Genomic DNA, 18,556 nt, shown 5'->3' on the forward strand with positions numbered 1-18,556 from the left:
AATGCATGATTATTGATAATGATAGAAAATTTTAATTTTGAATAATCAAAAGTATTTCTGAAATAACATATCCAAATGGCAGGGCAGCCGCAGTACACTCCTCCACATGGTATCTCAAGTAGACTGGCAGGCAAAGATCCAATAGAAAAAGTCACAAAATCCCTTGGGGCATGCTTGAGCTACCCTAGGAAATGTTTTGTTAGCCCCAACTCCCACTGGGTGAAATAAGAGCAGGTGTCCCCTTTGAGCACCAACCCAAACTTTTCTGAGCTGATTTGCATGTTGGGTCATTAGGCAACGGTCCAAGCTGCTTAGAGCATCCTTAAAGGCAGCTTGTCAGGGGCCCTGAGGAGCAGCCTCTAGTTCAGCTCTCAGAAATGGGGTCCTGGGCTCCTTTCCTGTGGATCCTCCTGCTCTGGTCTCCAGGTGAGGGGGTATAGAGAAACATTGGGCAAACTCATGTGGCCACCATTGTTTTTTGTTCTTGGTTGGGTTCTTGGCTGTTGGATTTAAGGCATTCATTGGAGTTTGTAAGTTCCCCAGTTATCTTGTGTTTTCTGGTTACTCAAGATGCTGCATATGACTGTGGTTACAAGTGTCACCAATGCATGGGCCTACCTGGGGACAGTCTCAGTATATCTGATATAGTTTATTTGTCTTTATCATTTCAGGCTGCAATGGGGACATTGTGCTGACCCAGTCTCCAGCCTCTTTGGCCGTGTCTCCAGGGCAGAGGGCCACCATCACCTGCAGAGCCAGTGAGAGTGTCAGTGTCTTTGGAATAAACCTCATTCACTGGTATCAGCAGAAACCAGGACAACCTCCTAAACTCCTGATTTACCAAGCATCCAATAAAGACACTGGGGTCCCAGCCAGGTTCAGCGGCAGTGGGTCTGGGACCGATTTCACCCTCACAATTAATCCTGTGGAAGCTGACGATGCTGCAGATTATTACTGTCTGCAGAGTAAGAATTCTCCTCCCACAGTGCTTTAGGTCTAAACAAAAACCTCCCCAGGCAGCTGCTCCCTGAGGCTCTAATCCCTCAGATGTGGCTTTTTATCCAGGCCCATCAGCCTGCTGTCATAGGCTTGTTTGAACAAAGGGTCAAACTATCCGAAAATCCTTAAATTGATGTTTGTGTGTGTGCACGTGTGTGTGTTACAACCAGCTTTATAATTTATTAATTTCTTTACTGCATCAGGACCTCTCAGAAATTTTCTACTTCTCAATGTATGTTTTTATGTCAAAGACCCTTACCAACAGAAAAATCTCAAACTTTAAGAAAATTTTGTAGTCATTTTTTTAAAATGCTCTGAATAACCAAAATTATTGCCATATCTTTCAGATATAGGTGACCTTCTCACCTGAATTTTGACTTTTCTCCACTTTTATTTGCTGAATCCACATTAAAAGGCTTTTCTTTTTTTTTTTTTTTTTTTTTTTTTTTTTTTTTTTTTTTTTTTGAGACGGAGTCTGGCTCTGTCGTCCGGGCTGGAGTGCAGTGGCCGGATCTCAGCTCACTGCAAGCTCCGCCTCCCGGGTTTACGCCATTCTCCTGCCTCAGCCTCCCGAGTAGCTGGGACTACAGGCGCCCGCCACCGCGCCCGGCTAATTTTTTGTATTTTTTTTTTTTCTAGTTATTTAGAAACCTAACAATTGTGAGGTAGTTATCTCTGCTTATTTAATTTAGATGTCTCTGTCTCTGTGCCTTTCCCAAAAGTTAGATTCTCAGCTCTAGGTTTAATAACTTGTCTTTTACTCCTCATGCAGTGTTCATGTCCTTTTTCTTTTTTCTTTTTTTTTCCAGGGTCTCACTCTGTCACCCAGGCTGGAGGGCAATGGCACAATCTTGGCTCATGTCAGCCTCCACCTCCCAGGTGCAAGTGATTCTCTTGCATCAGTCTCTCAAGTACCTGGGATTACAGGTGCCTGCCACCACGCCCAGCTAATTGTTTATATTTTTAGTAGAGATGGGGTTTCACCATGTTGGGCAGCCTGGTCATGAGCTCCTGACCTCATGATTCACCCGCCTCGGCCTCCCAAAGGGCTGGGATTACAGGTCCTTTTTCTATGATATTTTCCACGTCCATTGTCAAGGTTTTCTCTCATCTTCTCTCTTTTTGCTTTTCTAATTGCTCTAACACTACAGGTAGAGTGGTCTCCAGAAATGCAAGTGTACGATCATGAAAAAGTTAGCGATCCTGTGCCCCTCCATCCCTACCTTGGCCTCTCTCAGTCTTCTACATCTTCCACAAAGGAAGCAGAGAAACTCTGGCAAAATAGGTTTTTGCAGCATTTCAGTCTAATAAGATTTACATTGGTTTCTAAATTTGTAACCCTATCTCACTACATCTGAAATTTCATTATTAGTTGACTGGCCATGCAAATTATCATAATCACACACTCAGTGGCTTAAATTAACACACTTTCATAATTCACACGCAGTTTCTATGAGTCAGGAGCCTGGGCACAGCTTATCTGGGTCCTCTCTTCAAGGTTTCACAGGCTATAGTCAAGGTGTTGACCAGTCTGCATTCTCACCTGGGGACTTAAAGGGTCTGCTTCTGTGATCATTCAAGTTCTTGACAGAATTATTTTCATAGTAACTCTAAGGCTGAGGGTCCTGGCTTTTTGCTGGCTGTTGGATGGAGATCACCCTAAGGTCCTAGAGAACATCTGAAGTTTCCTGCCACATGGGCTACTAATAATCAAACCAGCTAGGAGAATTTCTTGGTAACAAAAAGAGTTCAGTTCCTCTTTTAGTGGCTTTGACCTAATTAAGTCAGATCCACTCAGAATAATCTCCCTTATGATTAACTCAAACCCAACTGATTCGGGACCCTGATTGCATCTGCAAAGTACCTTCAGCTTTGCAATATTGTCTATGCTAGAAGGAAGTCACAAATTCTGCCCAGACTCAAGAAGAGGGAATCACACTGTTTATGAACACCAGTGGTTATGTATCATGGAACCCACCTAGGACTGTCCACTAAAGCTGTCATACTGCCTAAGTGTTTTGTTTGTTTTTATTCTCTTTCTCTCAAATGACCCCTGCCCTAAGGGGATTAAATAAGGAAGCTTCCCCTGGTAATATGTTCTTACCAGCATCAGACAAACAGATCCCTCAAAATAGTGTTTTCATCCCAGCTTCTCACATTCCTCCTGTTACTTCCTGAGTGAGGCAGTGGTGAAGGTTTCCTCTATAGAGTAGACGATTTGAAATAAATAAATAATTGTATAAATATTGGCCTGTAATTACCTGTATTAGTAAAGAAAGAAAGAATATCTAAAAACCAATGGGATAGTTTCTATCCTAAGAGACTAGAAAAAGAGGAGCCAGCAAGATTCACAGCAAGCAGATGGAAGAAAATAATAAAAAATGAGTATAAATCCATGAAGTAAAAGACAGAAAATCATTGAAACCAAAAGTTGTGTATTTGGAAAGACTGGCAAAATTGAAAATCCTTTATGACTTTTGAAGAACAAAAGAGAAGGCCAAGATTATTAAAATCAGGGTTGAAATAAGGGATATAACTGCCTACCCTACAGAAACTTTAAAAATATTGTAAGAGAATATGATAAACAATATTATGTTATTAAATTAGATAATTTAGATGAGATAGCCCAAAACTAATTCAAAAACAAACAGAAAATATGAGTAGAACTATAACAAGAGAAGAAATTTAAAAATTTCCGATAAAGAAAAGCTGAGGCCCGGTGCGGTGGCTCATGCCTGTAATCCCAGCACCTTGGGAGGCCGAAGCAGGCAGATCACGAGGTCAGGAGATTGGGACCATCCTGGTTAATACAGTGAAACCCTGTCTCTACTAAAAATACAAAAAAAAAATCTAGGCCTGGTGGTAGATGCCTGTAGTCCCAGCTACCGGGAGGCTGGGGCAGGAGAATGGCATGAACCCAGGAGGCGGAGGTTGCAGTGAGCCCAGATCACGTCACTGCACTCCAGCCTGGGCGACAGAGTGAAACTCCGTCTCAAAAAAAAAAGAAAAAAGAAAAGAAAAGTTGAGACTACATGGCTTCACTGGTGAATTCTTCAAGCATTTAAAGAATAAATATTACCAATCTTCCATAAATTATTTCAGTAAACAGAGGAGAAAAGAATACTTCCCAACTCATTCTATGAAGCCAGTATTACCGTAATAACAAAATCAAACAAAGACAGTCTAAGAAAAGAAAACCATAGACCAATATCCCCTATTAATGCATGTAAAAACATTCTCAAAAGATATTAATAAATAGAATCCAGCAGCATATAAAAATGATTATACACCATAATCAAAATGAGATTTATTAAACAATGCAAGGTAGATTGACATCTGAAAATCAATAATGTAATATGTCACATAAATACAAAAACTGTAATCATCTCAATAAATGGAGAAAGCCATTTGATAAAGCTCAAAACTCTTTTATGACAAAAGCTCTCAACAAAGTAGTCACAGAAGGAAACTTACTTTGCCTTACAAAGGATATATATGAAAAACCTACAGCTAACATCATATTTAAAGTTAAAAGGATGCTTTCCTTCTAATATTATAAACAAGCAAGGATATTCACTCTTGCTACTCAATTCAACACTGCCCTGGATGTTCTTGTCAAGCAATCAAGCAAGAAAAAAATGAAAAATAAAATACATCAATATATAAAAGAAAGAAGTAAAATTATTTTAATTACAGAAAATATAATCCTGTATGTATATTAAATGATAAGGAATATGTGTCTCCCACCACTACACATATAATCTACTAGTAACAAACAACCTTGGCAAAGTAACACAATAAAATATGCATTATGCACAAATAAATTTTATCTCTCTATACAGTTACATTTTATTGTATTTCAACAGATATCTGCAAAGTCACAAATGCTGAATTAACAAATATTGAGCCATTGGTCCTAGTGGTAGTACTGGTTTATGTTCCTGTGAGCCTCTGGTCACATTTTCATTAGCTGATCAATATGTAACTTTTTGTGTGAGTATCTTAAACAGATTATATATATCTGATAAAGTCTTAAATATAGGCATATACATATAGACATACCTGTAGGTTTGGTTCCAGACCACTGCAATAAAGCAACTGTCACAATAAAGTGAATCACACAAACTTTTGGGTTTCTGAGTATATATAAAAGTTACATTTATACTATACTGTAGTCTATTAAGTGTGCAATAGCATTATGTTTTAAAAACAATGTACATAATTTAAAATACTTCATTACTAAAAAATGGTAATACCTATCTGAGGCTTCAGTGAGTAATCTTTTTGCTGGTTGAGAGTTTTGTCTCAATGTTGTTGGCTACTGGCTGATCAGGGTGGTGGTTGTTGATGATTGGGGTGATTGTGGCAATTTCCTAAAATAAGACAGCAATAAAGTTTTCTTCATTGATTGAATTTTCCTTTAATTAAATATTTCTCTGTAGCATGACATACTTTTTGATAGCATTTTACCTATAGCAATACTTCTTTCAAAATTGGAGTCAATCCTTGAGCTCTACTGTTGCTTTATCAACTAAGTTTTTTTAATACAATTATGAATCCTTTGTTGTCATTGTAACCTTGCTCACAGCATCTTCACAGCAGTAGATTCCCTCTCAAGAAACTATTTTATTTGCTCATCCATATGAAGTAACTCCTCATCCATTCGTGTTTTACTGTCATATTGCAGCAATTCCGTTACATCTTCAAGTTCCACTTCTTTTCTTTTCCTTATTTCTTCTTACAAATGGGATACATGTGCAGAACATGCAGGTTTGTTACATAGGTATACTTCTAATTCTAGTTCTCTTTTAATTTTACTACATCTTAAGTTACTCCACTGAAGTCTTGAACCCCTCAAAATCATCCATGAGGGTTGGAATCAACTTTTTTCAAACTTCTGTTAATATTGATCTTTACATTTTGGCATGTTTTTACAATGGCTGGTACCGGTTGTTCCTTTCCATGTTTAGTGCTTCCTTCAGGAGCTCTTGCAGGGCAGGTCTGGTGGTGACAAAATCTCTCAGTATTTGCTTGTCTGTAAAGGATTTTATTTCTCCTTCACTTATGAACCTTAGTTTGGCTGGATATGAAATTCTGGGTTGAAAATTCTTTTCTTTAAGAATGTTGAATATTGGCCCCCACTCTCTTCTGGCTTGGAGAGTTTCCGCTGAGAGATCCGCTGTTAGTCTGATGGGCTTCCCTATCTGGGTAACCCGACCTTTCTCTCTGGCCTCCCTTAACATTTTTTCCTTCATTTCAACTTTGGTGAATCTGACAATTATATGCCTTGGAGCTGCTCTTCTCGAGGAGTATCTTTGTGGCGTTCTCTGTATTTCCTGAATTTGAATGTTGGCCTGCCTTGCTAGATTGGGGAAGTTCTCCTGGATAATATCCTGCACAGTGTTTTCCAACTTGGTTCCATTCTCCCCATCAATTTCAGGTACACCAATCAGACGGAGATTTGGTCTTTTCACATAGTCTCCTATTTCTTGGAGTTTTTTTTTTTTCATTTCTTTTTACTCTTTTTTCTCTAAACTTCTCACTTCATTTCATTCATTTGATCTTCAGTCACTGGTACCCTTTCTTCCAGTTGATCGAATCAGTTACTGAAGCTTGTGTGTGCATCACATAGTTCTCATGCCATGGTTTTCAGCTCTATCAGGTCATTTAAGGACTTCTCTCCATTGGTTATTCTAGTTAGCCTTTCGTCTAATCCTTTTTCAAAGTTTTTAGCTTCTTTGCAATGGGTTCAAGCTTCCTCCTTTAGCTTGGAGAAGTTTGATCGTCTGAAGCCTTCTTCTCTCAACTCGTCAAAATCATTCTCCATCCAACTTTGTTCTGTTGCTGGCGAGGAGCTGCAGTCCTTTGGAGGAGGAGAGGCACTCTGATTTTCAGAAATTTCAGCTTTTCTGCTCTGTTTTTTCCCCATCTTTGTGGTTTTATCTACCTTTGGTCTTTGATGATGGTGACGTACAGATGGGGTTTTGGTGTGGATGTCCTTTCTGTTTGTTAGTTTTCCGTCTAACAGTCCAGCCTCTCAGCTGGAGGTCTGTTGGAGTTTGCTCGAGGTCCACTCCAGACCTGTTTGCCTGGGTATCAGCAGCGGAGGCTGCAGAAGAGTGAATATTGCTGAACAGAAAATGTTGCTGCCTGGAAGCTTCATCTCAGAGGGGTACCCGGCCATGTGAGATGTCAGTCTGCCCCTACTGGGGGGTGCCTCCTGGTTAGGCTACTTGGGAGTGAGGGGCCCACTAGAGGAGCAGTCTGTCCGTTCTCAGCTCTCAAGCTCCATGCTGGGATAACCACTACGCTCTTCAAAACTGTCAGAGAGGGACATTTAAATCTGCAGAGGTTTCTGCTGCCTTTTGTTTGGCTATGCCCTGTCCCCAGAGGTGGTGTCTACAGAGGCAGGCAGGCCTCCTTGAGCTGCAGTGGGCTTCACCCATTTCAAGCTTCCTGGCCGCTTTGTTTACCTACTCAAACCTAGGCAATGGCAGGCACCCCTCCACCAGCCTCACTGCCGCCTTGCAGTTAGATCTCAGACTGCTGTGCTAGCAATGAGTGAGGCCCCGAGGGCATGGGATCCTCTGAGCCAGGCACAGGATGTAATCTCCTGGTGTGCCGTTTGCTAAAACCCTTGGAAAAGCGCAGTATTAGAGTGGGAGTGACCCAATTTTCCAGGTGCTGTGTGCCACGGTTTCCCTTGGCTAGGAAAGGGAATCCCCTTACCCCTTGTGCTTCCTGGGTGAGGCGATGCCTTGCCCTGCTTCAGCTCTTGCTCAGTGGGTTGCACCCACTGTCCGACATGCCACAGTGAGATGAACCCAGTACCTCAGTTGGAAATGCAGAAATCACCTGTCTTCTGCATCACTCATGCTGGAAACTGTAGCCTGGAGCTGTTCTTATTCGGTCATTGATGCTAGGAAGAAACTGCATTAACTAACGAGCAAAATAATCAGCTAACATCATAATGACAGGATCAAATTCACACATAACAATATTAACCTTAAATGTAAATAGGTTAATGCTCCAATTAAAAGACACGGACTGACAAATTGGATAAAGAGTCAAGACCCATCAGTGTGCTGTATTCAGGACACCCATCTCACATGCAGAGACACACATAGGCTCAAAATAAATGGATGGAGGAAGATCTATCAAGCAAATGGAAAACAGAAAAAGGCAGGGGTTGCAATCCTAGTCTCTGATAAAACAGACTTTAAACCAACAAAGATCAAAAGAGACAAAGAAGGCCATTACAAGATGGTAAAGGGATCAATTCAACATGAGCTACCTGACTTCAAACTACACTACAAGTCTACAGTAACCAAAACAGCATGGCACTGGTACCAAAACAGAAATATAGACCAATGGAACAGAACAGAGCCCTCAGAAATAATACCACACATCTACAGCCATATGATCTTTGACAAACCTGAGAAAAACAAGAAATGGGGAAAGGATTGCCTATTCAATAAAAGGTGCTGAGAAAACAGTCTAGCCATATGTAGAAAGCTGAAACAGGATCCCTTCCTTACACTTTATACAAAAATTAATTCAACATGGATTAGAGACTTAAATGTTAGACCTAAAACCATAAAAACCCTGGAAGAAACCCTAGGCAATACCATTCAGGACATAGGCATGGGCAAGGACTTCATGTCTAGAACACCAAAAGCAATGGCAATAAAAGCCAAAATTGACAAATGGGATCTAATTAAACTAAAGAGCTTCTGCACAGCAAAAGAAACTACCATCAGAGTGAACAGGCAACCTACAGAATGGGAGAAAATTTTTGCAATCTACTCATCTGACAAAGGGCTAATATCCAGAACCTACAAAGAACTCAAACAAATTTACAAGAAAAAAACAAACAACCCCATCAAAAAGTGGGTGAAGGATATGAACAGACACTTCTCAAAAGAAGACATTTATGCAGCCAACAGACACATGAAAAAATGTTCATCGTCACTGGCCATCAGAGAAATGCAAATCAAAACCACAATGAGATACCATCTCACACCAGTTAGAATGGCAATCATTAAAAAATCAGGAAGCAACAGGTGCTGGAGAGGATGTGGAGAAATAGGAACACTTTTACACTGTTGGTGGAACTGTAAGCTAGTTCAACCATTGTGGAAGACAGTGTGGTGATTCCCCAAGTATCTAGAACTAGAAATATTATTTGACCCAGCCATCCCATTACTGGGTATATACCCAAAGGATTATAAATCATGCTGCTATAAAGACACATGCACACGTATGTTTATTGTGGCACTATTCACAATAGTAAAGACTTGGAACCAACCCAAATGTCCATCAGTGACAGACTGGATTAAGAAAATGTGGCACATATACACCATGGAATACTATGCAGCCATAAAAAAGGATGAGTTCATGTCCTTTGCAGGGACATGGATGAGCTGGAAACCACAATTCTCAGCAAACTATTGCAAGAACAGAAAACCAAACACCACATGTTCTCACTCATAGGTGGGAACTCATCAATGAGAACACTTGGACACAGGAAGGGGAACATCACACACCGGGGCCTGTCTTGGGGTGGGGGGAGGGGGGAGTGATAGCATTAGGAAATATACCTAATGTAAATGACGAGTTAACAGGTGCAGCACGCCAACATGGCACATGTATACATATGTAACAAACCTGCATGTTGTGCACATGTACCCTAGAACTTAAAGTATAATAAAAAATAAATAAAAAACAAGAAAAAAGAAATACACAATGTATTGTTATTTTTTAAAAAGAAATATACAATACATTGTTATTAAACAATACATATATTGATCTTTTGGCCAGCTCCCATGAATCACAAATTTTCTTAATGGCATATAAAATAGTGAATCCTATCCAGAAGGTTTTTAATTTACTTTGCCCAGATCTATCTAGAGGAATCACTATCTACAGCTGTTCTAGCCCTTATGAAATGTGGTTCTTAAGCAATAAAGCTTGAAATTCAAAATTACTCCTTGATGCATGAACTGAAGAATTAATGTTGTGTTAGCAGGCATGAAAACAACATTCATCTCCTTGTACACGTTCTTCAGAGTCCTTCAGTGACTAGGTGCATTGTAAATCAATGAGCAGTAATATCTGAAAGACATATTTTTTTCTGAGCAGTAGATCTCAACAAATATTTGGTAAACCATGCTCTAAACGGATGTGCTGTCATCTAGGTTTTGTGGTTCCGTGTATACAGCACAGGAAAAGTAGACTTAGTACAATTCTTAAGGGCCCTAGGATTTTCAGAATGGTAAATGAGCATTGACTTTGACTTAAGGTAGGTCATCAGCCACATTATCTTAATAAGAGAGTCTGCCTGTCCTTAGAAACTTTTAAACCAGGAACCTCTCTAGCTATGAAAGTCTTAGATGGCATCATCTTCCAACATAAGACTGTTTCATCTACATTAAAAATCTGTTATTTAGTGTAGCCACCTTCGTTAACAATTCTAGCTAGATTGCTGGGCGCGGTGGCTCAAGCCTGTAATCCCAGCACTTTGGGAGGCCGAGACCGGCAGATCACGAGGCCAGGAGATGGAGACCATCCTGGCTAACCCGGTGAAACCCCGTCTCTACTAAAAAATACCAAAAAAAAAAAAAAAACTAGCCTGGCGAGGTGGCGGGGGCCTGTAGTCACAGCTACTCGGGAGGCTGAGGCAGGAGAATGGCCTAAACCCAGGAGGTGGAGCTTGCAGTGAGCCGAGATCCGGCCACTGCACTCCAGCCTGGGCAACAGAGCGAGACTCGGTCTCAAAATAATAATAATAATAATAATAATAATAATAATTCTAGCTAGATCTTCTGGATAATTTGCTGCAGGTTCTCCATCAGCACTTTGCTGCTTCACCTTCCACGTGTATGTCATGGGGATGGCTTTTTTCTTTAAACATCATGAACCAACTTCTGCTGGCTTCAAACTTTTCTTCTGCAGCTTCCTCACCTCTTTCAGCCTTCATAAATTCTATGAGTTTGGGCCTTCCTCTGGATTAGGCTTTGGATTAAGGGAATGTTGCGGCTTGAGCTTCTATCCAGATCACTAAAACTGTCTCCATATCAGCAATAAAGCTGTGTTGCTTTGTAGACATTCATGATGTGTTAACCAGAGTAGAACTGTTAACTTTCTTCAAGAAGTTTTTCTGTGCATTCACAACTTGGCTAACTGGGGCGAGAAGTTTAGCTTTTGGTCTATCTAAGCTTCTGACATGCTTTTCTCACTAAGTCTAATCATTCTAGCTTTTGATTGATAGTGAGAGACATGTGACTATTTCTTTGACTTTAACACTTACAGATCATTATAAAGTTCTTAATTAGCCTAATTTTCATATTATCGTGTTTCAGGAAATAGGGAGGCCCAACAAGAAGAAAACAAGGAATGGCCAGTTACTGGAGCAGTCACCACACACACATTTATCAAGTAAGTTTGCATCTTACATAGGTGTGGTTTGTGTGTTTTGTGGTTCCTTAAAGCAATTATAATAGTAACATCAAAGATCACTGAATACAGATCACCCTTATAAATATAATAATAATGAAAAAGTTTAAAATATTGTGAAAATTAGCAAAATGTGATACAGAGACACAAACTGAACACATTCTTTTGGGAAAATAGTGTTGATCGACTTGCTCAACCCAAAGTTGTTGCAAACCTTCAATTTGTAAAAAACAGTATCTTCAAAGAGCAACAAAGTGAAGTGCAGTAAAACAAGGCATCTTCCTATACACACACACACACACACGCACACACGATTTATTAACATTGAACTCATGGCCAAAAACACTACGACCTGTGCCTGAACAAAGTTTATCTAGCACACATATTTTATTCATAAGACACATGGCAGACTTCCTGTGCTTAGGAACACTAAACAGCAATTCAGCATTATGTTTGGGGAACACTTATAACAGCAAAATTACCAACAGAAAGAACAAAATTGAGCAAAAGGATGCTTGTTTACAGTATGAGAAGTGAAACAAGATGACAGAGTGTGGCTTTGTTAAACCTCAGCTGGGAGCATGCATGTTCGGTGGCTCAATCTTTTTGCCACTCTGTGCGTGTCCACAAATGAGAATAAAAGTACCCTGTGTATTGACTTTGGGATTACATTAAATTTTAGCAGGCAGGCAAACTCACAAATACAGAATACACAAATAGGATTGACTACTGTTGACCAATAACTTGAAAATAAAGTATAAAGACAATGAACAAACATTGACAAGAAGGAAATACTTATGAATATATTTAACAAAAAAGAGATATGCTGAAAATTATAAAACATTACTGAGAGAAATTAAAGAAGACCTAAATAAGTGAAGAGACATTTCATTTTCATGGATTGGAAGATTGAATATTATTAAGATGATAATTCTCTCCAGTGTGATCTACAGATTCAACACAATTTGAGTCAAAATCCCAGTAGCCTTCTTATAGAATTTGGTGAACCGATTCCAAAATTTATATGAAAATTCAGAAGACTTCAAATAACCAAAACAACTCTGCAAGAAAATTGAAGTTGGAGGGCATAAAAATTTCCAGTTTCAAAACGTACAGTGGACCCTCTAACAATGTGGGAGTTAAGGGCCCAGACGCTGTGCACAATAGAAAATTTATGTGTAACGTTTGAATCCCCAAAAATCTAACTACTAATAGCCTGTTGTAGACTGGAAGCCTTACCAATTGTATAAACAGTTGATTAGCTCATATTTTGACTGTTATATGTATTATATACTGTATTTTACAATAAAGTAACGTAGAGAAAAGAAAATGTTTAAGAAAATTATAAAGAAGAGAAAATATATTTACTATTCATTAAGTGAAAGTGGATCACTATAAATGTCTTCATCCTTATCGTATTCACATTGAGTAGGCGGAGGAGGAGGGAGAGGAGAGATTGGTCGTGTTATTTCAGATGTGGCAGAAAATCCATGTATGAGTGAACCTGTGCAGCTTAAATCAGTGTTGTCCAAGGATCGCCTATACTATAAAGCAGAGGACAACTATAAACTACAGTTTTCATGACAAGATGGTACTGGCACAAAAATGAACTTATAGATCAGTAGGATGGAATTGAGAATCTAGAAATAAACCTTTACATTTTTGGTAAGTTATGTTTTACAATAATGCCTAGAAAATTAAATGGGAGGAAGGATAGATTTTCAATTGGTATCTATAGGTGAAAAGACGAATTTAGGCCCTGACCTCTTGCCATGCACACTAGATCGAAATAAATCAGAGATCTAGTTTTATTTTTTAACTTTTAAGTTCAAGGGTACATATGTAAGATGTATAGGTTTGTTACATGTGTCATGGGGATTTGATGTACAGATTATTTCATCACGCAGGTATTAAGCCTAGTATCCATTAGTTATCTTTCTCCCACCCTCCACCCTCCTATAGGCCCAAGTGTGTGTTGTTCCCCCTTATGTGTCCATGTGTTCTCGTCATTAACTCTCATTTACATAAGTGAGAACATGCAGGGTTTGGTTTTCTGTTCCTGTGTTAGTTTGCGGAGGATAACGGCAGATGGTTATAGGTGTGAGGACATATTTCTGGGCTCTCTATTCTATTCCATTGGTCTACGTGTCTGTTCTTGTACCAGTACCATGTTGTTTTGATTACTGTAGCCATGTAGCATAATTTGAAACTGGGTAGTGTGATGCCTCTAGCTTTGTTCTTTTTGCTTATGATTGCCTTGGTTATTCAGACTTTTTTGTTATTGTTGTTCCATATGAACTTTAAAATAGTTTTTTTCTAGTTTTATGATGAATGTCAGTGATAGTTTAATGGGAATAACATTGAATCTATAAATTGCTTTGGACAGTATAGCCATTTAATGATACTGATTCCTCCTATCAGTGAACAAGGAATTTTTTCCATTTGTCTGTGTTGTTTCTGATTTCTTTGAGTAGTGGTTTATAGTTCTCCTTGCAGAGATCTTTCACTTCCCTTGTCAGCTGTATTTCTAGGTATTTTATTACTTTTGTGCCAACTGTGAATGGGAGTTCGTGATTTGGCTCTCGGCATGACTGTTGTTGGTGTATAGGAATGCTGTATGAATGTATGAATGGTGTATAGGAAAGCTAGTGATTTTTGCACATTGATTTTGTATCCTGCGACTTTGCTGTAGTTGCTTATCCAGCTTAAAAAGCTTTGGGACTGAAATGATGATGTTTTCAAGATACAGGATCATGTCATCTGCAAACAGGGATAGTTTGACTTCCTGTCTTCCTATTTGAATGCACTTTATTTCTTTTTCTTGCCTGATTGCCCTGGCCAGAACTTCCAATACTCAATTGAAAAGGAGTGGTGTGAGATGACATCCTTGTCTAGTGTCAGTTTTTAAGGGGAATGTTTCCAGCTTCTGCCCATTCCTAAAAGCTGAAATTATAAAGCCTTTAGGTTAAAACTTTTCCATCTCTGGGTTCATCAAATATTTCTTAGTTACAATATCAAAAGCTCAACTTATGAAAGAAAATGCCAATATACTAGGTTTCACTAATGTTCAAAATATTTGCATTTCAAAGGATACCATTAAAAAATGAAAAGACAAACCACAGACAAGAGAAATTATTTATAAACCATTTATCTGATAAATACCATATTTCCAGAATATATAAGTCATAAGACAACTCAATTCAAAAAAGGAACAAAATATTTTAGTATAAATGTTATGGAAGAAGATACATGAACAGATAGTAAGCACATGAAAAGGTGCTCAACATTATTAGTCATTAGCAAAAATCAAATTAAATTCACAATAGGCACCATTCTATATACACTATAATGATTTTGATAATAGTTTAAAAAACAGATAATAACAAAAGTTGGTGCCAGACAAAAAAGGTTCCATGGTGACAGAAAAGGAGCCTTCATACACTGTTGGTGCAAATGTTAAATGATGCAGCCACGTTTGAAAACAGTTTGGCAGTTTTTAAAAAACAAACAGAAATTTATCGTATGGCTCAGCATTTCCACTTGTAGAGGTCTATCTGAGAAAAATCAAACCCAGTGTCCACACAAAGACTTACAGGCAAATATTCATAGCAGCATTGTTGACCATCATATAATCAAAAAGTACAAAGGATCTGATTGTTCCTCAACCTGTGAATAGATAAATAAAATCCATATAGCAGAATACTATCCAAAAACAAAAAGGAATGGACTACTGATACATGCTAAAACGGGGATGAACCTAAACTTAGTTTAATGGAAAGAAACCAGATAGAAACGACTACGCATGCATTATTCCATTTATATAGAATGTTCATATCAGGCAATCAACAGAGGGAAAGTCGATTAATAAATGCCTGAGACTGGGAGTGGAAATAAAAATAGCTGCCGGTCTGCATAAGGGATCCTTCAGGGGGTGATTAAAATGTTGCAAGATTAAACTCTTGTTATCTACAACTTTGCAAATTTACCATAAGTCATTGATTTGCACACTTAAAACAGGTGCTTTTCAGGGTTTGACACTGTACTTTAATAAAGCAATTTAAAAATTCCACTGAGGACTTTGATTTTGTGACTGATCTACCTTGGACTTTCACCTGGGTAAAAGACACCTGAGGAGCTGAGCCTGGAACTACACTTCCCCTACAGATATGGTGGGTGCAAAGGAGTGTTGATTATGATGAATCTGCACACTGATAAGGGCTTCCAGCAGCTGGACTTTCTTTGCACATCTAGGGAGGGCGTGGGTCAGTGGATAGGCAACGTTATCACGCAGAGCTCTGGAATCCTCCACTGTGGGGACTATTTCATAATCATTTCCCAAAGGCATGATCTCTCAGCTCCCTCTTGGGGTCTGAATATGCAATGACACTATGGCTTTCCATCTCACTTCCCGCCAAAAGTTTTCAGTGCAGTTGAAACGTGATTAGATGAAGTTTGATGTAGTCAGAAGGTCTCCTATAATGCTAAACAGAGAGGAGTCCTGAAAGTTGTAATGTGCATTAGAAGTCCAAGGGTTTAACCAACAGGCATTTACACGATCATGCCTGGACTCAAGAAATATCTCATTACCTGATATGATTTAGGTCAATTGTTTAAAAAATATTTTTCTGAGTAGCATCCTATTTCTCTGATGGTGAAAATATTAATTATAATGTAGGGACTTCCATCTTTCTATGAATGAACACACATATACAGAATCTTTTTTAGTTCTAGTGATTATTATGCTGTTTTTAGATGTTTATATAGCACTTTTATTTCTGTAATATCCTTATTTCAGGCATTGGTCAGTTTTTATTGTGTTTACCTGTCTCCTCTCATTCCATATTCCTGACATATATATATTCAATATAAATCAAATTGCCTTTTACATTTTTCATTTGTCACTATAACTTCATTTATCTCTGTGAACATTGATGTATGTTACACATACATTTTTCCCATTGTCATAATCCCCTTTTTTTCTTCATTGTAACCCCACAAGATGCAAAATGATTCCATATTTGTAAAGATAGAAAAGACAAACTACTACTCTTCATAATTCTGCCTCTGTGATTTCAAATATTGGCTCATAAAATAGCATTTTTGTGAATTTATATTTAAATATATTTAAAGAGATTATCTCCAGATCAAGAGATGAAAAACATAACCTATTCTTTATCGTCACATTTTGGATTGTGTAGAGAACGTATACTTTATTCAAGCATTTCTATTGAGGGGAAATTAAATTACGTTCAAGTTTTGCTAATATAACCAATAGATTAGTTAATATAATTTTACCTATATCTTTACACATGCATACTTCTATTTCTATAAATTGGCTTCTCAGATGTGTTTTGGGTAATAGATACGTGTCTTTTTAATTTTATTGTAAAAATTCAAGTTGATGCAATTTATTAATTTTTCTTGCTGTGTAGCATTACTTTGTATAAATAATGTCACGCTTTGGTGTCTACTGATCAAACAAAAAAATCTTATTCAGAAAAAATTCTCTCATTTTGAAGAAACAAGAATAAGATTAATAGCTAACCTCCAAACATAAATGAGGAAAAGCAGAGACCATAAAATATCCTCAAAATGATAAGAAAAGGTAGCCATATACCTAGAATTCACTTCAAAGTTAAGCATCCTTCAAGAATTAAGGTAAACTCAACACCACATAGGAGGTCAGTATCTCTAGGCATGGGAACTTTAGTCACAAATTCCCTAAGTTATTTTTACTTCTAATCTTTGAGAATCAATGAGCAACAATGGGAGAATTCTTTCCCGAGAGAATCAATGAGGCGATTAAACATCCTTGAGGAAGCAATGCAGATATTTTCATGCTTCCTCGTGGTCTTCATGAGGAATGGACTACTCCTCAGTAGCCCATTCAAGAGGAATAGAATCCAAATTTTCAATGAGACTAAAATTTAAGACCTTGCTTTGAACAAGCTCTTACATATATTCTCGGTTTCTAGTGCTCTCACTAACTCTTTGTGAATTAATATATAACTTTTAGGAAAACTATTCTTCAGCATACCCAGATAAAAATAGGACCTCTGGCTAAACACTCTAGCAACAGAACACTGCTCATATTGTGACTAAAATAACCATCACTTTGATTTGTAGTTATTTAATCTGAATCTCTCTTCCAGCTCCATAAAGCCCAGGGTGCTTTCAAAATCAGTAGAGGTATAGTGCTAGGTAAGTTGCACTTGTTAATGAACTAATGACTGGATTTCCTTCAGTTTCATACAAAAAGGTTGACTTTGCCCTACCTTACTGGTGTTTTATCTTCTCTGAATGAAACCAGTGTGAATCTTCTGTGAAAATATCTCTGAGGATGTCTACGTTCCAGATTACACACTGGGATTTTTTTTTTTTGAGACGGAGTCTCACGCTGTTGCCCAGGCTGGAGTGCAGTGGCACGATCTCGGCTCACTGCAAGCTCCGCCTCCCGGGTTCCCGCCATTCTCCTGCCTCAGCCTCCTGAGTGGCTGGGACTACAGGCGCCCGCCACCGCGCCCGGCTAATTTTTTGTATTTTTAGTAGAGACGGGGTTTCACTGTGGTCTCGATCTCCTGACCTTGTGATCCGCCCGCCTCGGCCTCCCAAAGTGCTGGGATTACAGGCTTGAGCCACCGCGCCCGGCCCACACTGGGATTTTAGTAGAGTCATTTGAGGAGACCACAGTGATTGGGAAGTTGGCTAAACCACAGTTTAGCAACTTCCAGAGAAAGAGAAGGAACATCTGTGGAGTTTGGGGTTTTCCCATGGACATTATATAGGTATTCCTTAGCAAATTCATACCACAGAGCTAATACAGCTCACACCCTGCCCGGTAGAACTTCCCTCGCTAAGAGGTCAAATTAAGCCTGTGTGCACACAAACAAATAGATAATGTCCTGAACCAGTGTTCACACCACTTCAGAAAAAGAACCGAGAAGCTTCCCTGTCCTGTATCACTTATACAAGAGGAAGGCCCCTAGGGACTTACAAGCCAAGGACCTCCTACCCTGCTAATTTGCCTACTTCTTCCTCAATAACCACAAAATGCTCAGAATTGCTTTTAAAGGGTGTTCATTTTAAGAAGAGGTACGTTTAG

The 18,556-nt window shown here is 38.7% G+C and overlaps 1 protein-coding gene across 20 annotated transcripts in view; it reads left to right on the forward strand.

Annotated features, from left to right (window-relative positions):
• The window catches only part of LOC102116898 (immunoglobulin kappa variable 2-30), a 970,872-nt gene that overhangs the window by 804,487 nt on the left and 147,829 nt on the right, over positions 1 to 18,556 (forward strand). For 2 of the 20 annotated variants that reach the window (XM_045368502.2, XM_074011288.1), the window contains exons 1-2: positions 350 to 426; positions 672 to 980. The exons of 17 other annotated variants lie outside the window; for them this stretch is intronic. In XM_045368502.2, coding sequence (XP_045224437.2) covers positions 378 to 426; positions 672 to 980 — 358 coding nt within the window. In that variant the 5' untranslated portion in view covers positions 350 to 377. Of the gene's footprint in view, positions 1 to 349; positions 427 to 671; positions 981 to 18,556 lie in introns of those variants that run through there. One more of the 20 variants, XM_045368501.2, reaches the window with a different exon arrangement.

The sequence above is a fragment of the Macaca fascicularis genome, chromosome 13, assembly GCF_037993035.2.
Source record: "Macaca fascicularis isolate 582-1 chromosome 13, T2T-MFA8v1.1".
NCBI classification, from domain to species: Eukaryota; Metazoa; Chordata; class Mammalia; order Primates; family Cercopithecidae; genus Macaca; species Macaca fascicularis.